The sequence below is a fragment of the Apodemus sylvaticus genome, chromosome 12 (genome assembly GCF_947179515.1).
Source record: "Apodemus sylvaticus chromosome 12, mApoSyl1.1, whole genome shotgun sequence".
Taxonomy (NCBI): Eukaryota; Metazoa; Chordata; class Mammalia; order Rodentia; family Muridae; genus Apodemus; species Apodemus sylvaticus.
Genome location: NC_067483.1, coordinates 38,438,313 through 38,463,991, shown reverse-complemented (window position 1 = coordinate 38,463,991; position 25,679 = coordinate 38,438,313). Strand labels below are relative to the sequence as shown.

The 25,679-nt window shown below is 39.3% G+C and overlaps 1 protein-coding gene across 3 annotated transcripts in view; it reads right to left on the bottom strand.

The window, feature by feature from the left end:
* Positions 1-1,150: 1,150 nt before the first annotated feature.
* The window catches only part of Nucks1 (nuclear casein kinase and cyclin dependent kinase substrate 1), a 28,172-nt gene continuing 3,643 nt past the window's right edge, over positions 1,151-25,679 (bottom strand). Inside the window, exons 2-7 of one of the 3 annotated variants that reach the window (XM_052200038.1) lie at positions 18,593-18,642; positions 16,372-16,477; positions 13,559-13,614; positions 9,231-9,380; positions 7,578-7,727; positions 1,151-6,068 (exon numbers count right to left, since the gene is read on the bottom strand). In XM_052200038.1, the coding sequence (XP_052055998.1) occupies positions 5,869-6,068; positions 7,578-7,727; positions 9,231-9,380; positions 13,559-13,614; positions 16,372-16,477; positions 18,593-18,642 (712 nt within the window). In that variant the 3' untranslated portion in view covers positions 1,151-5,868. Of the gene's footprint in view, positions 6,069-7,577; positions 7,728-9,230; positions 9,384-13,558; positions 13,615-16,371; positions 16,478-18,592; positions 18,643-25,679 lie in introns of all 3 variants that reach the window. The other 2 variants (XM_052200036.1, XM_052200037.1) reach the window with 2 other exon arrangements.

Below are 25,679 nucleotides of genomic sequence, written 5' to 3'. Positions count from 1 at the left end.
CTTGTTTTTCTTTCTTTTTTTTCCCTTTCCTTTCCTTCCTTCCTTCCTTCCTTTCTTTCTTTCTTTTTTTTTTTTTGGATTTGGTTTTTTTGAGACAGGGTTTCTCTGTATAACCTTGGCTGTCCTGGAAATCACTCTGTAGACCAGGCTGGCCTCGAACTCAGAAATCTACCTGCCTCTGCCTCCCAGAGTGCTGGGATTACAGGTGTGCGCCACCACTGCCCGGCTGAGAAACCCTGTCTTGAAAAAAACAAAACAAAACAAAAGACCAACAGCAGAATGTGTGAGAGGCATAGTGGTACATACCTTTTAATCCAAGTACTCAGCAGGTGGATCTTTGTCAGTTCAAGGCCAGACTGGCATACATAATGATTTCCAGGACAATAGGGCCTATGTAGAGATCCTGTCTTAAAACAAAAAAAACCTTACATAATGTCCACAGAAGACACAATTATAGTGTTACAGCAAATACTTGGCTATTTTGGCAAGCAAGAAAACATTGGGGAGGAGGGTTGTACCCAAATAGTCTCAGATAGTTTGAAAGATCATACGCCACCTTCCCAATTTAATCAATAACACACCACAGAAAGGATGATGGGTCTTTCCCCTTGGGAAGGGCACTTCTTTCGGAAAGTGATTTCAGTAGCTGGTATGGTACTGTGTCTGTTACAAGATGGCTTAGTATAGTTCCAGTGAGTACTTGACGCTACGTGTCCTGCAAGCATAAAAAGCACTAACTTTCTGTATGCATCTGGTTGTTCAATTGCCCTTCTCACTTTACAACTTTGCAGATGGGAAAAACTGCAGACCAGAGATCACACATCCAATCCCTCTTCATCAATCAAAAACCTAGTCAACCTATTGTCCCATGATTCAATGTTCCTAGGCATTGACTTCTGTTATGTGGTCCTTTTTCAACACAGGTGGAGTCAGACAACTAAGGTGACTGCTGACCAATGGTCAGTATATTTGCTTTGAATATCCCAAGAAGCACACAAAGCACACATCTGGGTTACAAAAGCCCTTTTATAAAGCCATTTTTAAACAAAACAAACCAAAAGGTTTACAAAAGAAAAGAAAAAGATACAGAAAAAGAATAACTTGCTTATGTCCCCAAGAGAAGAAAAAAATAAAGGGGACAGTACCAACATGCGCAACAATAAAGGGTTCTTTTCCTTATTTCTTAATACAAAATACAAGCAAAGGATACACATACTTAAAACAAAGTTCAGGAGCAGATAGCAGTCCTGGAAATCCTTCAATCGGAACAAGGCAGGAGTTTGTTGTTGCTGTTGTTTATGCAAATGCGTACATACCAGGATATGTAAATGTAGGAAATGAAGTATCACATCAGACCATCATATGAGTCTACCAATGCACATTGCATCTATAATTCATGAACGTGGTCAACAAAAGCATGTTCATTTCAACTCAGTTTCATTTAAATTAAAGAAAAAAACCTTTAAATAAAGTGGTTACATTCAAACTTTAGCTTCCTTAGTACCATGCTGCAGATTTCAGCACTGCTAAGGTATTGCAAGAATGCCCAACCCTCTGTTGTCTAACCATGTATCAAGCCACACTGCAGTATGAAGAAAAGGATGCCAGGCTTTTAGCCATGGCCTAAGACAGTTTAGGCTAGCTTCCTGACCCTTTCTGCTCAGAACATGAAAGATTGAAGACTAAAATGGAGGAAGACTGGGAATTTTTAGAACTGGCAAATTAAGTCTAAAAGGTGAATGAAGACAAACTGATTGTGGTAGCTGGGCAACCTGGCAAAGTCTTATGCCTTGCAGGAATGAAGCATGAAAGGTTTGCTGCAATATGTTCATGGTACACGGACTATGTAGAGCTCTTATTTACAAATCTTGTAACAAATACTTCCAGAGGAAAAGGAAATAAATTCACTAACTTCCAGAAAGACAAAGGTTTAATTGCCAGACATTTACAAACACACATTCACACATACCCACATCACACTTCAGGGTTTTATACATGTTATTTTTAGGGCATAACTGAGTACTATACTTCCCAACCCTCCATAAAAAGCAAAATCCAACCAAAAAAAACCCCAAACCAACCAATTAAACAAAAACAACACCCCCCCCAAATCAATTTACCCTCTCCCATGATCTAGAAAACCCCCCTCTCCCAATATACAAAGTATCCACCCAACTGTGATGCTCTACTGTCACAGAGCATGCTCAGATGTCACCAGGTCATTCTGCATTGGCATGGCAACAGGTAGGCATATGGGATCCTCCTAGTGGTTAACACAATCACACCACTGTGAATTAGGCTTTGAACAAAAGTATAATCTATGGATTTGATATTCAGAATTCAGAATCATGTATTTTCTTTTCTAAGACAAAGGGAAAAGGAGGTTCAAATAGCAACATGGCTATTGACAGTTTGACATCGCAATACAAAAACAAAACACCTTCCCCATCTTCAAGTAACTCAGCAGCTTCCTCCAGAGAGAAAATGACAATATTTTACCCTAAGAGCGACCAGTGACTTTAACTTCCCCTCCCCTTTGGCTTGTTCCTGACCTCCATCTGCACACTGTGAAGTGCTGAGCCTGCATTTCTTCCTACCCAGTCACAGGTGGGACTGTTTCTTGTGTAGCTTCTGGGGCTACTGGTAAAGAGAACTGTCCAAGCAGGCACTGATTCACAGCAGCAACAAAGCTTTGTTTTCTTCTATTCAAGTCTGGTCTGGCAGGGGCCCCTAAACCTGAGTTTTGTTTACACTATTTCCCTCTCTAACCTGCCACCTACATGTTCCTGGACATAAAAATAAGAAAAGTCCATTTAAAAAAGTGTCACCTATCATGGTGACATTAATCCCAGCAGTGTGTGAGTGAGGGGTGGGAGAAAAAAGACTTTCAGAAAGACCACAAAGTGAAGCCAGGCCTCAAAAAAAGGTCAAGATCAGCTGAGTATATTCATCAAAAGTCCTTCTAGATCATAACCTCAAATTCCACTGATTTCTATGTGGAAGAAAATGCTATCTGAACTAGTACCATATATAAGCCTTGAAGACAGGGAAAAAAAATCAGTTATTTTGAAAACAAAAGCCATGAGTTTAAGATCAGTCAAGTATCAAGTTGAAGGCCAGCCTGGGGCACTCAAAATACTGGGGTTTCCAGTAAGGTCTAAGGACTCTCACTACCCTAGAAAAAGAAGCACTCATCCCACAACTTTCCCTTTGTAAGGTGGATATGGAGAGGGAGGTACTGAAAGCAGTTATGTGTTTCAGCAGATCTTTAAATAGACCCTTTGGGTCCTCTCTCCCAAACCCCATCAGCGGTGGAGGGTTAAAAGCAGCAGTAAGTCGCCACTGGGCAACATGGAGGCTACCATTTCTGACAGGGGGAGACAAAGGCTTTACCCAGGGCCTGGAGAACTAGAATGTAGTGTTAGCTGAACTGCTACATCTATTAAAGAGGTAAATCTAGCCGAGCTTCCAACAGACAAGCACCTTCTAATGAACATCCCATTCCCGAGCACTGCAAATCAAGACAGTGAATACACTGCCGCTTCACTGTAGGCACACTCGAAAGAAAAGGAAAGAAAAGGGAGAGGAAGGCATGGAGGTGCCAAGGGCCAGGCATTATGAACACACCCTCGTGCCATCATTACACCTAACTGCTGAGCACCTGTTTCCAGTTGAGTCACATTAAATGTCTTCCTGTTTGCATGCATGGGATTTGAAGGAAGACCAGAGTGTTATAAACCACTAAAAAAAGTGAAAATAAAGGTCACTTAGAGCCCGTGTGATCACTTGAGAATTAGAAAATATATCTTCAATCTAATGAGTTGGTTTTAAAAGGGATTCTAAACAAGTCCAATCAGACACACCTTTTACACAAGTAACCTAAAAGATAGTATTATTTCTCAATAGGTAGATAAAATCAGAGATGCTAGTGCAGATTATTAAAGACACTGTTAAAAAAATTGAGGCTTAAGTTGAAAGAGACCCTACCCACAAATTTTCATGAAACATAACCTAAAAAAAGCCCAAATGTCACTAGGAATGTAAGACTGAGTTATAAACCCCTAAAAGGGAGAGATGCCTGGTGGAAATGGGAGTCTCTTCTTTCCTCAAGGACGGGTTCCTGAGCAAGCACGCCCACCACAGCAGACAGAATCCTCTGTCATATCCACGACACAGATCACAGTGCTGCATCCCACTACAGACCGCAGCAATCCAACTGCTTATGTTCAAGTTTCTATTTTTGGCCATGTTAAAACTCTATCATTAGCAGTGCAGGGTTGAAATAACTCTCTGCCACTAGGTGTTTTATTTATTCATTTATTTATTTTAAAGCAGATCTAAGAATGTTCTTTAAAGTGTCTTAAAAACCAGAGTAAAAATATTTCTTAAATAACCCTTTGTCCTACGAACACCTATTAAGAAAATGACATTGTCTGAGACAAACATGTCACTTAAAAAACACAAAAGCAGAATACTGAGGAAGCAAATTTAGCTTAAGTGCAGAAAAATATACAGAAATTACTCCACTAAATCTTTAATTTAGTAGCATAATAGGACCCCTAATCTTTGCATCTGGTCTACTGGCGAATGAGACCTGAATGTGGAGGATAAAACCTATAGATGATCTGTCCTTGATGCTTTGCTAAGGTATCTAGACTGTTATCAATGGCACATAGGTACCCTAAAATACAGTTTGCTCATCCCATTGGGGCTCAGGCTCTTGCTTTAAAAAGAAACATGAATAGAAGGGAGGGGCCAGACCAACTAAGATGCAAACAAGCCCACAGTATGGAAGCAGAAGGAGGAGGAAGGTGTGAGGCTATGTCATTATCCTGTTACTATGAAGGAAAGATTTAAATATCAAAAGGAAACAACTGTTTCTATCCCCAAATAAAAATAGTATGCTTCATGGGTCCTCATTTCAATTATTTGTATTCATAAAGGATAAATCTCAATCTTTTGTATCTGAGCTTCACACTAACTCCAACTTTATTTGCTTAAAACTTTTAACATCATCAGCCTGCGAAAAAATGCACTGTGAGGTGTAGACTCATCTTGTCATTGAAATTCAAAGAAATCTCTTTTTAATTATTGATCATTGGTAAAAACTTTACCCTAAAACAGGATGTATTTTTAAAACTTGAATCAATGAAAACATGAAAGAAATATGAAATTAAGACTGATTCTGGTGGCCCACTTAAAAAAAAAATCATTATGAAGACAAAAGAACCAATGGCTCTGAATCTCTTTGAGAATAACAAATATACTAAGTTCCAGGAACACCATTCCCTCCACACCCAAGGAAATAATCTGAGTACTGAGTTAACAATCCAGAATTCATGTTCGCCTCCCGACTGCCGTGTCACTAGTACAAATTTAAGAGTCATGATTCTTTTTGACATTTACAGTTTAAACATATAAGCTCATGTTAAATAACAACTTGTCTGTCAAAAGTACAGGAAAAGAAAGAACAATTATTTAATTAAAACCTTTTTAGTTTTTTGTTTTTGATTATTGTTTAAGATGCTGTTCTTTAGCAAAAAGCAGTTTCCATAGCATCCACCTCAAATCTTATTGCTTTGCAGCCATGGCATTCCTTCCCTCCATTAAAAACACAATCCAGTGATTAATTGACATGGCTTTTGTAGGGGGAGGGGATTGGCAAAGAAAAGACTGAGACAAAATGGCAACTTAAACACGTAAGCATACAATGGGTTTGAGAGAGAAGAGATAGATGATAGAGAGGAAAACATTATTCTAGACAAATGAAATAGCACTGAAAGCCCAGGAGTCGAGCCACAGCCCAAACCGTGTCCTACAGAGGTTTCCTTTTCTGTTTCTAATAAAACCTCTCCCCAAATATCACTTTTAATCTTCCCCGGAAGCGGCTTCATCTTCAGAGCCTTCGTCCCCAGACTTCTCGAGTGGGGGGCTCGCAGACGTCTTCTTTTCTGGAGGGCTTTCTGCTTCCTCATCCTCTTCTTTGGGAGAAGGAGTTTTCTCCTTCGATGTCTTTGATGCTGTGGGGCGACCCACTTTCCCTTTGCCTTTCACTGGACTCGGTGTCACTGAAATATGCAAAGTAACGATTTGGGGAACAGAAAAAAAATGCCTTTAAAAAAAATCAGCTACAAAAACAAAAGTCTTTAAGTATAAAAATTAATCCCATCCCACTAAAAAGGAAACACAAGAAAAAGCACATTGCTCAGAGTATGTAACACTCTGAGCAGAAACTAGAGCTGTCAAACAGGTTTCAGAGTTCCACCACCCTCTAAAGTATGGAGAGATGAGTAACACTTTATAACAAGAAACATATTGGGTTGGAGAGATGGCTCAGTGGTTAAGACTGCTCTTCCAGAGGTCCTGAGTTCAATTCCTAGCAACCACATGGTGGCTCACAACCATCTGTAATGGGATCTGATGCCCTCTTCTGGTGTGTCTGAAGACAGCAACAATGAACGAGTATGCATAAAATAAATAAATAAATCTGAAAGAAAGGAAGAAAGAAAGGAAGAAGGAAGGAAGGAAGGAAGGAAGGAAGGAAGGAAGGAAGGAAGGAAGGAAGGAAGGAAGGAAGGAAAGAAATGTATTGATTATATTTGCCAGAATAAAACTCTAAGCAAGGGGGCTGGAGAGATGGCTCAGCTGTTAAGAGCACTGACTGTTCTTCCAGAGGTCCTGAGTTCAATTCCCAGTAACCACATGGTGGCACACAACCATCTGTAATGAGATCTGGCACCCTCTTCTGGTGTGTCTCAAGACAGCTACAGTGTACTCATATACATAAAATAAATAAATCTTTAAAAAAAAAAAAAAAAAAACTCTAAGCAAATCTAGACTTCTGATTTAACAAACTAGTTCCAATCAGGAAAATACCTGGCAAAAGCTTTGAAGCCCGGAGATAAATCTTTACTTTCAAGAGTGGTTTTGCTTCTGCTATCAGTATCATTTTATCCTGACAACAGAGGATGAGAGCAGAGAGCCTTCCCCGCCTGCCGGGACTACTGACCCCAGAGCAGCCAGTGTTCCCTGAATAGAGTAAGAAATACTGTGTCTGAAATAAAAAGGTCATTCCTACGTACAGTCCAAGCCCACAGATATTTTCTTTTTTTTTAAATTTATTTTTATTTTATATATAATGGTGTTTGCCTGCATTCATGTTTGTGTGAAGGTGTCAGGTCCCCTAGAATCACAGACAATTATGAACAGTCATATAGGTGCTGGGAATTGAACCCAAGTCTACTGGACGAGCAGCCAAAGCTTTAACCACTGAGCTTTCCCTTCAGCCCATTCTTTTTGTTTCTCCCAAGACTATCATTTTTAATTATATGCGTGCACAAGTGCCTTCAGCTAACTGTTAAGTCAGGCAGTGTGGCTGTGGTTCTGAACTGGGTCCTTTGGAAGCAGCACGAGCTCGCCCTCGCTGAGCCAGCTCTCTAGCCCTCACCAGTTGAAGGGAACAGAGGCACGTGTAAGACAGACCCCTTTGCATTTCTGTATTTCTATGAGATATGGAGCCAATGCTGAGGCAACAGTTTAGTCCTTGAAAAATGTGGTTTTGCTCTCACAGGCCTCACCTGTAGCCTTTAGTCTGGGTTTGGGCATTTTCTTTTCTTTTCTCTCAGGTTTGGACTTCTTAACCATCTTTTTGTTTTTCTTTTTTGAACTGCCATAATCACTATCATCGTCGTCTTCCATTAGGAAATCTTCATCGCTGCCAGAATCTTCTGAGAGGAAAGAAGAATTTCAACGTCCAACTTAAATGTACACATCCTTCAGTGACCGAAGGGAAAGAGTGCTGAGAATGCCGGAGGAGTGAGCGGGGTGGGGGAGCTAAGCACAGTCAGTCAGTAAGAGGCGCAGCACCCACGGCTGGTTGAAGTCGTTCCTGCCTACTGGAGACTGGGTACAGAATGGAGCTTACATATATGCTACATGACTGACTTGTTCTAAATACTTTCTAATTTTTATCTTATAAACAACTCTTTTGAAGAACTTGTTGAAAATGGAATTAAGAGGGTTAAGTCAGAAGATGGCAAACATGAAGCCAGCTCTAGCCATATAGCGAGACCAAACAAGGCTGGGGACCGAACAGCTCAGAAGTCCAGCACTTGCCTAGACTCACTGTGCAGGACCCTATGATTCTGAACCCTTGTACTAAAAGATGCAAGCCTGGAACCCTCAAGTACCAAGTAACTCTTGGTAGCTCTATCATTCTCATGTATACTATTGAAACTAACCTGATCAGTAGTTTTTTAATACCAACTGTGAATTATGAAACAAGAATACTCTATATAAAGTAGGACTTCATATAATCTGAAAAACTTGTGCGTGTACAGCGGGGGAGGAGGGGGGATCTAAACTATGTAATATTTTGGCAAGTTGAAGTGGTCAATAATCCTCTGCTAGGCTAAAATGTAAACTGTAAACATAGTACCCATTATATTATTATTATTATTATTGGTTTTGGTTTTTTCGAGACAGGGTTTCTCTGTGTAGCCCTGGCAGGCTTCGAACTCAGAAATCCGCCTGCCTCTACCTCCCAGAGTGCTGGGATTACAGGCGTGCGCCACCATCGCCTGGCTTCACAGTACCCATTATTAATGATTATTATAATATTCACATTCAGTGTTTAAACACAGAATAGAAATTATGATAAATGCCAGACAACCATAAAATTCTGATTATTAAAAAAAAAAAATCAAATGTATAGTCATCTCCTTTTTTAAATTCAGGATTAGATAGATCTATTGCCAAATTCTACTAAAATCTTAAATAAATGTTTTCATTTTTCACTTTTATACATATACATGCATCTGATCCTCTGGAAGAGGAGAAGCTGAGCCATCTCCCTATCCTCATAGTATTGTCTTTCTTGTTTCTTTTTGTTTCAAGATAGGTATGTGCCACTATAGATGCACAGTTTTATTTTTTCACAAGTAGCATCTACTTAAGGATACAAACATTTACCTAGAAAATACCAAACCAAAGCCATAAACTACAACTGCAAAGGAGGACCAGGACTGGAGCTGCAGTTCCACTGACAGAATCTTGCCTAGCGTGCACAAAGCCTTGGGTTAGATTCCTACGTCTCTATAAAACCAGGATGGGTGTTACAGGTGTATCAGCACAGCTCTAGGCTGCCCTCAGCTACATAGTAAGTCAAGGAAAACATTATAGGAGAGCCTGTCTAAACCAACAAGTAGAAGACAGTAGGCAACTTCACATACTCTCCTGGAATGGCGCCTCATCATCTTCTTCTGGCTCTTCCTCACTGCCAACATCTTCCAAGAGCATCTCTCTCTGCTTAGAAGCTGCTTTAGATGCTGCCTGCCGTTGCTGGCGTACATTTTTATGATCATCTTTTTCATCTTCACTGTCTTCTGCAACATAAAAGTTACAATGATACAACAATTAAAGAATTTTACACCTGCAGATACAGGATATAAGAGCTTATTCATTCAAAAAGGATTGAAATCTACCATTAAAAAATTCCACTTAGAGGATGAAAGTTCAAGACCTATTTGTACTTCAGAGACTGATTAAAAAAAAAAAAATCTTTGGCTGGAGAGCCGGCTCAGCGGTTAAAAGCACTGACTGCTTTTCCAGAGGTCCTGAGTTTAATTCCCAGCACCCATATGGTGGCTTACAACCATCTGTAATGCGCATCCGATGTCACCTTCTGGTGTGTCTGAAGACAGCAACAGTATACCCACAAACATAAAATAAATAAATCTTAAAAAAAAAAAAAAACTTGAAAATACAGTGCTAATGTTAAAAATCAACTTAAACTAAAAATAAATGTAATTGTGATATATAAAGACCTGGGTGGTCACAAAAATTTCAGAGACATACCTATCTGTGCCATCATGCTTGGGTTAGGTATATACTTTAGGAAAAAAAATGCAAAGCTGAGGGCTGGAGAGATGGCTCAGGGATTAAGAGCACTGACTCCTCTTCCAGAGATCCTGAGTTCAATTCCCAGCAACTACCTGGTGGCTCACAACCATGTGTAATGGAATCTGATGCACTCTTCTGGTGTGTCTAAAGACAGCAACAATGTTTATATATATATATATAAATGCAAAGCTGAATTATAAATTAAAAATTATAAACACAGTTCCTGACACTTAAAATTTATAACTGTTTAATCCTAAAATTATTAATTACATGAAAATTTATGTTTACAGGTTTTAGAAGCTGTAAAAAAAAAAAAAAGACTTTAAAATAGAAGAAGGCCTTCCTTCTAATTATCTCTATTCTAAGATATAAATCACAAAAACAAGCCGGGCGGTGGTGGCGCATGCATATAATCCCAGCACTCTGGGAGGCAGAGGCAGGCAGATTTCTGAGTTCGAGGCCAGCCTGGTCTACAGAGTGAGTTCCAGGACAGCCAGGGCTACACAGAGAAACCCTGTCTCGGAAAAAAAACAAAAAACAAAACAACAAGAACAACAACAAAAACCCAATGTTAAACTACTCCTTATAATGAATTGGTGAGCTTTTCCATTTAGAAACAGGCAGAAGGAAATCTTTAAAACACATTTAGATGAGACAGCTAAAGATCTGTGGACAAGCTTATAAAAAAATTACTTATATACAATAAATTAATTAATATTTCATCAATAGTTATTTATTTTGCTAAATGTAAGGCAGGCTGCTAACCTACTAGTGCCGGAGTAAACTTCATTCACTCACTCACTCATTTACTCATTTCGGTTTTTTTGAGAGAGGGTTTCTCTGTGTGGTCCTGGCTGTCCTCGGTCTCCCAGAAGTCCATCTGCCTGTCTCTGGAGCCCTGGAATCAAGGTGTGCACCACCATGGCCAGGCAACTATGCTTTATCGTACTAGTCTCTCATGAACAGCTCTGTCCTAAACTTTTAGACTTTCCTACTATATTATGGTTTAGCTGTTAATTTTTCTCCTTAAAAAAACCAAAAATAAGCAAGCAAGCAAGCAACAAAAACGAAAAACAACAACAACAACAAAACAAGGGTGTTGAAGAATTGGCTAAGTAAGATTTGTTGCTCTTGAAGAGGAACCCAGGTTCAGTTCCCAGAACCCACATGATGGCTCATAACCACCTCTCCAGCTCCAGGACACAGTACCTTTTATTTATTCATTCTTTGAGAAAAACACATATACAACGCATTCTGAGCATACCTATCCTCCCCTACTTTACTCCAACTCCCTAGAGTTCTAAGTAATTCCCAACACACACTCCTAATTTCATGGTGTGTGTGTGTGTGTATGTTGTGTGTGATCACGCACTCGTGTGTTTAAATAAGCCAGAAGGCCAATTAGTGTTGTCAATGTGTGACTGGGTATGAGGCCTTCCCCTGGAACATGGGCAAACTACCAGTGGTCACTTCCAAGCAGCTACTGACTGTCAGAGTTCCTAAGCCATGCTGAGTTTTGTGAGGCTTTCCTCTTCATGGTTATTGTTTAACCACTTCTAGTGCCAAAAATCTCCTCCAGAGCCAATTACAGAATAAAGCTGACTAATGCAGACCATAAACTAAATCGACTTGGGAGGAGTTGTGCTTAATAAGTACAGAGCATTCAAAAACTCAATGAAGGTAAGAAATTCAAATTAGTGTTCACAAGGCAAATGAATGCCAAAGCACACTACAATATCTTTGGGTACAACTTAAGTAGTAAGGAAGGCAAAACTAAGAGAAAATCTAGCTAGCAGAATGTTGTTATCTTTTGTATTTTTGATCAACAGCAGTCAAGAAAAGGACATCCAGGAAGACAAAGGAGGGGTATGCTGGTCAAATTTCAAGTACCAAAATATAGTAAGGACTACAACTCTCAGTCCTTAAGAGCTAAAACACCAACAGTAGTACTGACAAGGCTTTCCTCAAACTTAGACATCTACCTGCTGAGCTATTACTTTCAGTTATGCATACATGTGAATTATGTGCGTGCAAACAGAACTGGTTGAAGAGGCCTGAGATATCTCATTTCCCCAGAGATAGAGTTACAGAAAGCTATAAGCCACCAGATGTGGGCGCTGGAAACATCTCAGGTGCTCTACAAGAGCAGCCAGCACTCTAGGCCTTCAATTTTGAGGTAGGTTCTCCTTATGAAACTTTGGTCAGCTCTGTACTTTGAGGCAATCTAGAACACTGACATTTTAGGCATATTCCACCATATTTAGGCATATTCCACCATATCTGATTCACATCCTTTTATTTATTTTTTATAACTTTTTTCCGTATGGCTATTGTTTTCACTTGTTTGTTATAATTTCTTTATTCATATACAGGTTGAGTATCAGCTGGGCATGGTGGCACACACCTTTAATCACAGCACTCACAAAGCAGATGCAGGTAAACTGAAGGCCAGCCTGGTCTATATAATAAGCTCTAGGACAGCCAGGGTCATATATGCTATCTCATACAACAAAATATTTTTTAACTTTATTTTTTAAAATATATGCATTGGTGTTTTGTCTGCATGTATGTCTATGTGAGGGAGTCGAGTCCCCTGGAATTGGAGTTATGGACAGTAGTGAGCCAATTATGTGGGTACTGGAAATTGAATTTGGGTTCCCTGGAAAAGCAGCCAGTGCTCTTAACCACTGAGCCATTTCTCCAGCGCCCCTAATAAAAAAGTTTAAAACTGCTGGGCGGTGGTGGTGCATGCCTTTAATCCTAGCACTTGGGAGGCAGAGGCAGGTGGATTTCTGAGTTGGAGGCAGCCTGGTCTACAAAGTGAGTTCCAGGATAGTCAGGACTACACAGAGAAACTGTCTGGGAGGCGGGGGGGGGGGGGGGGGGGGGGGGGGGAGTTTTAAACTCTTGGCATGAAAATAACCTATAGATACTTGAAAAACCAAATCAGCCATCAGGATGGAGAATACATTTTTACCTTTGTGAAAATAGGAATGTTTTTATAATCCCAGTATTTGAAAGAATCTGACTTATAAAACCGCTCGTTAATTAATGATGAACTCAAGGTTAACCGGAGCGAGAGGGGTTGACCAGAGTAAGGTCCTAAATTCAATTCCCAGCAACTACATGATGGCTCACAACCATTTCTACAGCTACAGTGTACTCATGTACATGAAATAAATAAATCTTTAAAGAGAGAGAGAGAGAGAGAGAGAGAGAGAGAGAGAGAGAGAGAGAGAGAGAGAGAGAGAGAGAAACTATTCCTTGTAATCGTAATCTCTTGTGTACTGTATGGATGCAACACCCATCATTGAAGCTGAAGCTGATTAGCCCATAGCTGAGGCAGAAAATAGAAGGTGGGACATCCGACATGAGAAGGACTGTAGGATAGAGCCAGGTGTGGGAGGACTGGCCTCTGGAAAACCCTAAGGAGCAAAAGCTTGGGAACCTGAGGAAAGGCAGCCTGCTAATGGCTGAACTTGATTAGAATGGATTATAAATTTATGAGCTAGTCAAAACAAAACAAAAGAACAAAACACCAAAGCTTATGGCCGAGATGTTTGTAAATACATTTTGAATCTCAGAGTTGTTATTTTGGGAGCTTGGGACCAGGAGGAAAACAGTCCATTACAATTCCTACTCAATAAATATGGTTTACCTGCTGAGTGAGAATCATCCTTCTTGGTCTTCATATCTTTTTCTTCTGAGTCTTCACTATAAGGCAAAAGAAATAAGAAAATGTTTAAAAGTCTCAGATCAAAGGTTGAATGATCACTGTGCATTGAGGCTACACTTGTAATCCCAGCCTAAGGATGCTCAGACAGGACTGACACCAGCTCAGACTCACCTTGGGCTACACAGTGTTTTAGGCCAGCCTGTATTAAAACAGGAACACTGGGTATAGTGGTGCATGCCTTTAATCTCAGCACTTGGGAGGCAGAGACAGATAGATTTCTGTGCAATCGATGATAGCTTAGTATAGAAACAAGACTTTGACTTTTAAAAAAGTTAAGCCCTTGTCTTGAAGGGGAAAAAATGCAATCAGATTTCTGATACCAGAAATAAAACGTACACTGAAAGTACCCCTTTCACATAACATGTTCAAACAGGCGCTGAGGAATGGAACTGCTTCAGTATTATTGTACTGTATAGGGATGCTAGAATAGGGGGAATTTACCCATCATGGAAGAACAAACTAAGTCCCAACAAAGAAAGAAAGCTTATAAATCTAACATGATCAAGTGTACGGTTTTCTCATTATTTCAGTGAGTAAAGTCAAGAAAATCTTTTTTTTTTTGGTTTTTTGGATTTGGTTTTTTCGAGACAGGGTTTCTCTGTATAGCCCTGGCTGTCCTGGAACTCACTCTGTAGACCAGGCTGGCCTCGAACTCAGAAATCCGCCTGCCTCTGCCTCCCAGAGTGCTAGGATTACAGGCGTGCGCCATTACTGCACCGCCCGGCTAAAAATCTTTATTTTTAAAAAGAAATGAATAAAAAACAAAGCATTGGTGTTTGTAGGTTTAAGATCAACCTAAAGGCTAGCCTGGCTCCTGACCAAAAACTAACCAACTAAACAACAAAACAAAGAAAAAACTCAGGCCAGATATGACAAACTGCAAATGTTTCATATTTAGAAGAAACATAAATGAATACAGTAATTATTTCTAAATTGGGCTACTGAAAACTGTTTAAGAGTAGGGAGGTGGTACAGCACTCAGGAGGCAGAGGCAGGCAGATCTCTGTGAGTTCAAGGTCAGCCTGGTCTACAGAGTAAGTTCCAGGATATCCAAGGCTACACAGAGAAAACCTGTCTCAAAAAACCAAAAACAAAAAAAAGTAGGAGCAATTTACTATAAACTTGAGATTTGTCTCCCAGTGGCATATTATTTTTTTAAAATTACATTTCTGAAATTCTCTACTAAAAACATTAGAAGTTAGATATATAAAAAACAAAAACTACTCAGGAAATGAATATTCAGTGATTTTAATATTCTAAGTTTTTTTCATTTTGTTTTAAATTTATATGTAAATTAATTTCATGTACATGTGTGTTTTGCCTGCATGTGTCTGCATACCAAATGTGTGCCTCCAGTATCCATGGAGACGACCAGAAGATGGCATAAGATCCCCTGAATGTATTGCAGACAGTTATGAGTTGTTATAAGGATGCTGAAAATCTTGGGTCCTCTAGAACAACCAGTGAGTGCCATTGAGCCATTTCTCCAGCCTCCAAGATTTTTACAATGCTCAAGAAATATTATTTCCTTTCCTTTAACTGCTTATCTGCATGTAAGAGGAGAAGCTGGGAGTGCTATAGCCTAACAGTAGAAAGTGGAGTTTGGAGTTTCCCTAGATACAGTTTCAAAGTCTGCTGTTCTAATTCCTTGGTAACCCCCTGCTTTAATTAATGAACTCTCAACCTTACAGATGCATAAGAACTAAATGACATAAAGCACAACTTGACACTAATATTCTTCTTCTTCTACTCCGCCCACCACATCTTAAAGTAATACACTATGAGAAGTGTTTGTGCACACTGAAAACCAGGAGGAAGCCAGGCAGTGATGGCACATTCCTTTAATCCCAGGACTTGGGATACAGAGGCAGGTGGGTTTCTGAGTTTGAGGCCAACCTGGTCTACAGAGTAAGTTCCAGGACAGCCAGGGATATCCAGAGAAACCCTGTCTTGAAAACACAAAACAAGCTGTGGGGTGGTGGCACACGCCTTTGATCCCAGGACTTGGGAGGCAGAGGCAGGCAGATTTCTGAGTTCGAGGCCAGCCTGGTCTACAGAGTGAGTTCCAGGACAGCCAGGGCTATACAGAGAAACCCTGTCTTGGGGGGGGTGGGGGTGGGGGGAACAAAAATACAATAAAACCAAAACAAAGAAAACCAAAAAGAATATTTAATCATCCTCCTTTCAATGTTGCTATTTTACAGTTAAACTGAAATTCACGTGAACACGTCTGTACAAGTAAGGGGACAGAGTTGTGTGTGGGGCACGTGTGAGTCCAGGCTCCAGTGTTAACACTACAGTAAGAGGAAAAAAGTTAGGGAAAGACAAGTGTCAAAAATGATTACCAGAACAAGAAAGACTTTGTTTTAAAAGTACAATTCAATAGGATCCAAAGCTTAGAATTGCACAATCTTTAGTTATGATTCAGCTATTGATCTAACTGAAGAGGACTACAATGAAATATCAACACTAACCTTGGCTAGCTAACAAATCAGAACTTAAACTTTCTTTTGGTTCATGCTCTTAAGTTCCAGCAAGAAGCATTCTTGGAGCTCACTGCTGATCAATGGCTGCAACCAAATTACTTCTGGGGAAGAGGCTGACCTCCATGTCTGAAGCACAGCCTCTGTGATGTGAAACAGATTGCACACAGAAGCCTTATCCTTTTGGAGCTCATAGACTGTCTTTACTTCAGACAATGTAAGTAGGAAGGTACCAACAATGATGCCTCCTACCTGTCTTCCTGTGAATTTTTTCCAGATCGCCTCTTATTTTTAGCATCTCGGGGAGATGACCGAATCTTCTTAGCAGGAGGGCCTGAATCTCTTCCATAATCTTCATCTAAACAAGGAAAAAATTCAAATTCAATTAGTTGTGTTTACATGCTGAAATCACACATTACTCCTTGTGCTTTTTAAATAAACGGGAACAGATTCCCCCATAGATCCTCTAAATAAAGGGGGAATGGGATGTGGAGAGATAGTTCAGAGGTTAAGAGCAATATGCTGCTCTTCCAGAAGACCTAGGTTTGATTGTCAGCACCCACACAGTGGCTCCCCAACACTAGTTCCAGAAGATCTGATGTCCTCTCTCTGGCCTCTGCAGACATACACGCAAGCAAACCACACAAACAAAAAAGTATTTTAAAAAATTGGGGCTAGGAGCATTTATTACCTAACATGCAGAAGGCTGAGTTCTATTTTTATTACTATAAAAAGAAATCATTTAAAAAAGGGGAAAATGAGATGGATCAGCAGTTAATGGCACTGGACTGTGCAACCAAAACCCGATTTAGATCAGAAACCATGGTAGAAGAACTCATTCCCAAGAAAGTTTTCCTGACTCAACATGTGCCCACTCTTATATATATGCATCACAAACAAGCAACACATAACTAAAAAATTTCACACTGCCAGTCTGACCTATTTTAATTCCATTTTACACAGTGTCTTATATAAAACCCCCTCACACATCCATGCCATAGCTGTTATTTTGTAAAGCACCCATTTAATTCAGGATTTCCCCATGTTTAAACAATGTCATATTCACTTGAAAATTATAGCAATATGGTTTTATCATAATCATCTTAGAAAGAACCTAAAATTCCACAATTTTTTTTTTCAGGGTTTCTCTCTGTGTATGGTCATCCTCAAATTCAGAGATCCGCCTGCCTCTGCCTGGACTGCTGGGATTAAATGTATGCACCACAATGCCTGGCTTCAAATTTTACACTCTTAACACAATCCTCACAATACTGTAATTGAGAATAGAGAATACTCTAGCTGAAGTATTGAATGTATCATACTCTGGATGCTTCTAATTTTAGGAAAGAAAGCACCCTACAATTTCAAAAGCCTCCTAAGAAGTCCTCACCACAGCTGCTGACGACTCTCAAGGCTGTTGCTCTACTTCCACAAGTAATGGTGAGAAATGAGGAGGCCGACACTTCAGCAATTCTTACATTGCTACTCATTATAAATTCCTAACAGAATTTAACCTTTTTTAGAATTTAATTCTAGCTATTAAAAGCAATACTTAATTACGCGTGTGTAGGGTGTATGTGGTTATGTGTATATGAGCCTGAAGTCAGGTCCTCTGCTTCTTAAAAATAACTTAAGAAGGTCACATGTGTAGAAGACAGAAGACTACTTGTAAGAGTTGGTTCTCTCCTTCTACTGTGGGTATGCTGGGGAGTAACTTCAGCTGTCAGGCTGGGCACCAAGCACCTCTGCCTGCTGAGCTATACCGCAGTTCAACTACATTTTTAAAAGATGATGAAAGCAGAGAAGAAAAAGGTCAAGAGCTATACCCCAACTAAGAGACATTAAGTATCAACTACTTCAGTTTCCTTAAGTGTAAAATGATACGAGATTCCACAACAGCAAACAATGCTCTTAAAAAAAAAAATAACTTATTAGGGCCGGACATGGTGATGATGCCTACCTTTAATCCCAGCATTTGGGAAGCAGAGGCAGGTGAACCTACCTCTGTGAGATTGAGGCCAGCCTGGTCTATAGAGTCTATATCCTGCCAGGATAGCCAGGGCATAGAGAAACCTTGTCAACCAGCTCCCAACCAAAACCTTATTAAACATAAATATTTAAAACAATTTCTGGTATGTTTCAGAGACAGAATTAGCAATCAAGTTTTTAATTCTTTTGTATATCTTGCAAGCCTTCTCAAGAGGAACATTATCTTTATAAAGTAAAATTAAAATCACTGGTTGATCTTCAGGTGACCAGGGTACAATTCCCAGTTTAGCTAGCAGTGGGTATTTTACACAAATAAAAACTGCCATCAGTTACTGGACATTTAACCTTTGGATCCTAAAACCAGATAAAAAAAAGAAAAAAAAAAAAAAACAACAGGTGTTTATTTCAATGATTTACAAGAAAGCACAACATAAAAGCAGCACAACACGTCTTGCAGAAACACACTTACAGAAACAAAACATACCTGCATCATCTGATTCCTGAAACTGTGAGTAGTCAACGACCTTCCTATTTCTGCAGAAAGAGAAAAATTCAGATTAAAATAAAAAAAAAAAAAAAAAGAAAAAGAAAAAAGAAAAAAGAATGGCTTCTAAGACACCAGAATACACATCTTAGTTTTGTAAACAGAATAGTTCTTACTCCAGTGACAACTTCCCACCTCCCTGAAATAGAACAGGCAAGTTCACCACGTGCATTCATTACATAGACTATTTATTACATCCACAGGCTAAAATTTTTAAGTATTATTTTACTACCTCATTCCCATATATTATGTAGACATGGCTGTCCTAAAACTTGCTTATATAGACCGGGCTGTCTTCTAACTCAAGAGATTTTTCTTTCCTCTGCACCCCCAGTGCTGGGATTAACGGTAAGAGCCACAGTGCATGGCTGTTATTTTATTCTGTTATATATACAAATGTATATGTGAAAGAAACAAGATCATTGCTAGGAAGGAAACCAGCTTTTTAAGGTGTAATAATGTTATAATGCAACCAAATATGATAACATTAAGCTTTAGCAGAAAAATTTTTTTACTGGTATTGTCAAAGGATGCTTTAAAAGAAATATTTTATATGTATGTATGTTATCTATGCACATGCATGTATACCATGTGTTTTGGTATCCATGGAGTGAAGAAGGTCTCAGATCTGGAGCTACAAGTGGTTGCAAGGTTGCCTAATAGTGTTTGCTTCTTGTTTTGAGACAGGATCTCCGGCTGTAATTACAGATGGGTAACAACCAATGAAATTTTGCCTTCAGTTTTGTTCTATGAAAATTATGAAATCTGGAGATGATTTTGAAGTATAGAGGAGAATATGCACAGGTCACATACAGCATTTCATATAAGGAACCTGAAAGAAATGTGTTTGGGCACTTGTATTAAAGCTAAAAAGTACCTTTTTAATGAACTTGGTCTTGTGAAACTGGAAACTGAGAAAATCTATGATCAAAAATTTAACATTTAAGAGAGGGATTACTTAAGTACAAGGGCATGAGACGTTCTGTTCTATCTATTCCTAGCCAAAACAAACAAAAGTCTAATCAAAATCCTACTAGGGAGCCAGAAATGGTGGCACACACTTGTCATCCCAGCCCCCACGGTCAGGAGTCTGAGGTAGACTGGGCTACAGAAAGACCTAGTCTCAAACTTCTACTATTTAAATGTCAAGTGGAACTAACTCTCCAGCTGAACAATAACTACCAGAAACGTGAGCAAATATAGAATTTCATCACAGCACAGATGACTAGAGTGAATCAGGGCTCTGCCACAAACTAGTTCTATGTCCCTGAGAAAGGGATTTGCTTTACTGACCAAGGTGTTTCAACTATAAAATCAGGAATACAAACTACTCAAGTGTGGGGGCCAGAGAAAAAGCTGGTGGTGGCCTATGTGGCTCTTGGCCACTTCCATTCCCAGCAAGTGGCCATCAACTCTTGAAAATCTAGCTCTAGAGACTCTTACCCACTCCTCTGGACTCCACATGCACACACTTAACACATAATTAGCAATACATATATATGTTTTTAGTTTCAAGACAAGGTCTCACTATAGTCTTGGCCGGCTTGAACTCAAGAGACCTGCCTGCTCCTGGATTAAAAACATGTTACCACACCCAGCAAAAAATAAATCTTAAAGTGACTCCAGATTGTCCTGGAAATGAGCGGTAGGTATATAATAACTAATCAGTTGTGAGTCACTACCATGTAGGTACTGGAAATTGAACCTGAGTCATCTGAAGTGCTCTTAACCACTGAACCACCCCTTTGGTCCCAAACAGTATTTTAGAGCCATCAATTGGATTATAGTAGAATTTCTATCATTTAAGTCAATGGGAGTTCCATCCAAATAAATCTAAAAACTTTGTACTAGAAAGAAAATATTCAACATAAGGAAATGTGAATGAATGCCCCAGTTTCTGGGTGGAGGAAACATTAGAATTATGTTTGAGTGTGTGAAATCAATCTTAGCTATCCAGAGAGATTTTGCTTTAAATACAAAGGAAAGAATACACTTTTGGGGCCAAAGTATATATAATTCAACAGTAGAATGTTTTATTAGTGGCTCCCCAATCCCAAATAAAATAGGGGCATGGAATGCTTGTTTACAATTTACTATTGTGGTACCAAGCATAGATAAGGGGACAGGTTTTTTTTTTTTTTAAAGATTTATTATATTAAGTACACTGTAGCTATCTTCAGACACTCCAGAAGAGGGAGTCAGATCTCATTAAGGATGGCTGTAAGCCACTAGGTGGTTGCTGGGATTTGAACTCAGGATCCCTGGAAGAGCAGTCAGTGCTCTTAACCGCTGAGCCATCTCTCCAGCTCCTGGGACAGGATTTTTAAGGTTGAGGCATGATGGTCAAAGTTATAATCTCAGCACTTGGGAGGTAAAGGCTGGAGGATCAGGTCAACATCATCAGCTACACAGGTGAGTTCAAAGCCAGCCTGCACTACAGAAGATGCTAACACCCCACCTAAAGCAGGAGAACTTGTAATTATCAATTTTTTTCTACTAAATAGCAACATGTCACCAACTCTGATGACCTGAACTCAATCTCTAGGACCAATAATGGTGGAAAAGGAGAATGCCCCCCCCCTCCCGCATTGTCCTCCAGCCTTCACATGCACTATGTGACATGTGCATACCATGCCCCACACGCAGTAATTTAAAAAACAAAAAAACCCCAAAAATATTGGGTTCACATACCAGGAATTTAATTTTTTTGTCTACTATAAGAAAAAGTACTCTCTCTGAAGAATGAAGGAGTACAGTATCTTAGAATTAGAAATTACCATGTTGGGGCTGGAGAGATGGCTCAGCAGTTAAGAGCACTGACTGCTCTTCCGAAGGTCCTGAGTTCAAATCCCAGCAACCACATGGTGGCTCACAACCATCCGTAATGAGATCTGGTGCTCTTTTCTGGGGTGTCTGAAGACAGCTACAGTGTACTTACATATAATAAATTAAAAAAAAAAAAAAAAAAAAAGAAATTACCATGTTTTAAAATTATTTCACTCGAGGCTGGGAAGATGGCTCTGTGGTTAAGAGTACTGGCTTCTCTTTCAGAGGTCCTGAGTTCAATTCTCAGCAACTACATGGTAGCCCCCAACCATCTTGTAATGGGATCTGATGCCCTCTTCTGATGTGTCTAAAGACAGCTACAGTGTACTCATACACATTAAACAAATAAATCGTAAAAAAATTATTTCACATTAAATAGATAAATTGTAAAACAATTATTTCACATGCTAGAGAGATGGCTCAGTGGTTAAGAGCACTGACTGCTCTTCCGGAAGTCCTGAGTTCAAATCCCAGCAACCATGTGGTGGCTGACAACCATCAGTAATGAGATCTGATGCCCTCTTCTGGAATGTCTAAAGACAGCTACAGTGTACTTTCATATAATAAATAAATCTTAAAAAAAAATTATTTCACGTAACCTCCTTAATTCTACAATGAGAAACCGAGGTCACAGAACTTAGCCCTCTGTTGTTTTGAGACCAGTACTCACTACTTGGCTCTGACTAGCCTGGAACTCTGTAAACCAGACTGGCATTAAAGCTGTGTACGCATGCCACATATATCACAGAACTTAGCTGTAACAAGTCTGTACATCTATCTTAAATCTAAGTAGGGATAGCTGAATTAACACTGGTAATTCACTGTGAAATGCAAACGCTAATTATCAGGACTTACACTTTACACAGATCATAGTCATTAAAAAAAATTAAGAGATTTTAAAACAACCTACAGTTGCTCACAACCACTTGTAACTTCAGTTCCAGAGGACCCAATACTCTTTTGGCACAAGACACTCAAATAGCACTCCCCTACACACACCCATTTGCTAATTTTATTCACTGGTTGGTGGTCAACACTTCATTTATCAGATGAATGAAATTTTGCAGAGCAAGGCTTTTCAATTTATAGGCCACAGACCTCTATGACTGGGCCTGGGAATGGACTTTTTGGTACACAAATAGCATTTTAAAAGAAAAAGAGCAAATGACAGTAACAGAGAAAAACTGCACCCTAACATCTAAGTTCACACAAAGCTGATTATAACTACATTTCTGACTGGAATACTACCACTTAGGGACAAAAGTAGTCTGACTGTAGAGACACTTTGGAATTTTGGGTTTTATTTTTAGAAGGACTGTTGATAACTTAAGTCCACAGAGTGGTATTTGTGCAAATAAATGCCACATATGTGCATGTGATCAGGGAAGAAACCACAAGAAACAAAGTCTAGGTGTTAACTCTCCAAGAGCAGCAGTTTTAGATGGCTGTAGGCAGCAGGGTCCTCTGGGAGAGCCATCTCTTCAACCCTTCCTCTTCTATTTTGGCCTAAAACATATATGTTTTTGAGCCCAGGTTGGTCTGAAGTTGGCGAGCTTTCTACTTTAAGCCCCCTATGTGTTGGGATTATAGGAGAGACCACCAATCCTGACTCAAAATATTTTTTTTGTTTGAGAGAGCAAATGTTTTACTCTGTAGCCAAGCTGGGCTCCATAAAAACTGCTTAAAGTTTAAACAGTTAGGTGAGTGTGGTTGTGTACACTTATAATCTCATGTGGTGGATAGAGGCAGGTGTGGGTTCTGAGGCCAGCCTGGTCTACATAGCAAATTCCAGGACAGCCAGGGCTGTCTAATAAATAAATACATAAATACCATTAGTAGATTTTGATAGTGATGGGAGGGAGACATGTGGTAATTTTCAGCAGATTCTCTGAATTCTAAATAATCTTATCCAACCTTGGAATCTTGTCAACATAATCCCAAAGAGAGCTAAGAACCATTCATGATCTCCAAGGTATAAGAAAATTTCACTCATTTAATGGTTCTTTATAGGGAGCCCAAATCTGCCTCTATTTTCTACTGACTAGTTCACATGTCCTACCTACTGCAATTACCATGCTTAACTCTATCTTTTCCTCCTCAAAGTATCCCTTAACATTTTGTTAACCTCATTTTTTCCTTCAAAGTAAATACTATGCTTTTGTTTTGTTGGTTGTCTTTCTGAGACAGTCTTTGTAGTATAACTTGTTATGTATGTAGACAAGGCTGAATTCAGATTATCTGCCCGCCTGTCTCCCCAGTGTAGGACCTCAGTGTGTCCAACCCTAAATGCCATGACTTAACAAATCACCCATCACGGATTTCAAGTGCCTTCCTCACACTCTAGTTGATCTCTTCCAAACAAAAGATGAAGTAAAATCTGCCCAATAATGCCCACAAGGAAATGTAACGATGTGGCTCATAAATGATAGAAAGAAGAATAAATGAGGGTCATGTCCTTGCTCTACTAATTCTACTTTACGCTGCTGACACAAACAACCCAAGATCTCAGCTGTCTTTGTTCCCTTACACAGTGGATCTCACAGTACAATTCTACCATCACTTCAGTGTATTGTTTCTCCACACTTCCTATCTATGTAATGTCATCAGCCTGCCATCAGGCTTCACCTATGTCATCAAGAATAAAATAGGTCCCCTTTCCCTAAAATAAAACATGACGACAGGCCAAGAACAGAAAGACTGCAATACTTGTCCATCTAAGACATCATTCTGTCTGAATTTCTCCATCTTCTAAGATCCTAATGTGAAACTGAAAACCTTGTTAAAATACAGCATTTTCACGGAATTCTTTTGCTCTAATAAACCTTTTCTATTTCCTTCTGTGATGCTGGGGTAGAAGTTAGGACTTCATGCATCACGCTAGCCAAGTACTCTAACAGAAAGCTACGTCTGTCTCATTAAAAAAAAAAAAAAAAAAAAAAAAAAAAAAAAAAAAAAAAAAACAAAAAAAGCAAAGAGTTTATTTAAATCAGTGAACTTTTTAGTACATAAAATTGATTATTGACTTCAAATTAAAAATCAGGGCTTGCCCATCATGCAAAAGGCTCTGGGTTCAAACCTCAGCACTATATTCAAATTAGGCCTGGTATCAGGGGTTTGTAATCCCAGGAGGAAGTAAAAGAATTAGAAATCCAAGGCTACCCTCAACTACACATTAAGTTATAAACCAGCTGGCTTTACATGAGCCTGTCACAAACAGTAAAATTAAGAGCACACATTTGGGTGCAAAGGTATCTGTAACTCAGAAGCAGAAAACCTGACAGTATAAATGTCTTATAATTTACATCTGTAATGAGATCTGACGCCCTCTTCTTGAGTCTCTGAAGACAGCTACAATGTAGTTACATATAATAAATAAATCTTAAAAAAAAAAAAATGAATGAGTGAATCCAGGAGGGGTGGTGCCATGCCTCTAAACTTAGTATCTGGAAGGCAGAGGCAGGTGGATCTCTGTGACTTCAAGGTCAGCCAGGGATACAAAGTGAGTTCCAGGACAGCCAAGGCTACAGAGAAACCCTGTCTCAATAAATGAATGAATGAATAAATGGAAATGTCTAGGTCAGGCAAGCATGGTGCTACCTGCAAGGGGCTCACCAAGCCAACCAGTCTCTGGAGAAGAAGTTTAATAATTTATGCTTTTATAAAGCAAAGCCCACCCTTTATTCAATCTTTGTAAATTCATGAGTTCTGTAAAACTTATGGGTTTTCCTTATTTTTGGCTTTTTTGAGACAATCTCATTATATAGGCTAGGTAGGCCTTGTATTTTCCATTATCTCTGCCTCTTAAGTGCTAGAATGATAAGCTACACTATCATATCTAGATTTATAAAATACTGCCCCTGATGTTTTAAAAATTAAAGTCTACAGGTGGGAATTTCTTTTAAAGCCAAACTTGCTCATAGGCAAATATATATCTGGTAATAAAGAAGAAAAAATACAAGGAAACAGGCTCATCTCTAGACACACAATGGGATACTAAATTTAAGCATGTTCTTGTATTTATTTGTTAAATACTAAAGTAGCTCCAATTTTCAATTTTCCCCTTAAGCTGGGGATTTCTTTTTGTTTTATTTTGTGAGACAGGGTTCCTCTCCATGTGGACCTACAGAGATCTACCTACCTCTGCCTCCAGAGTACTGGGATTAAAGGCATCCATCACCACAGCAAATCTAAAACTGGCTTG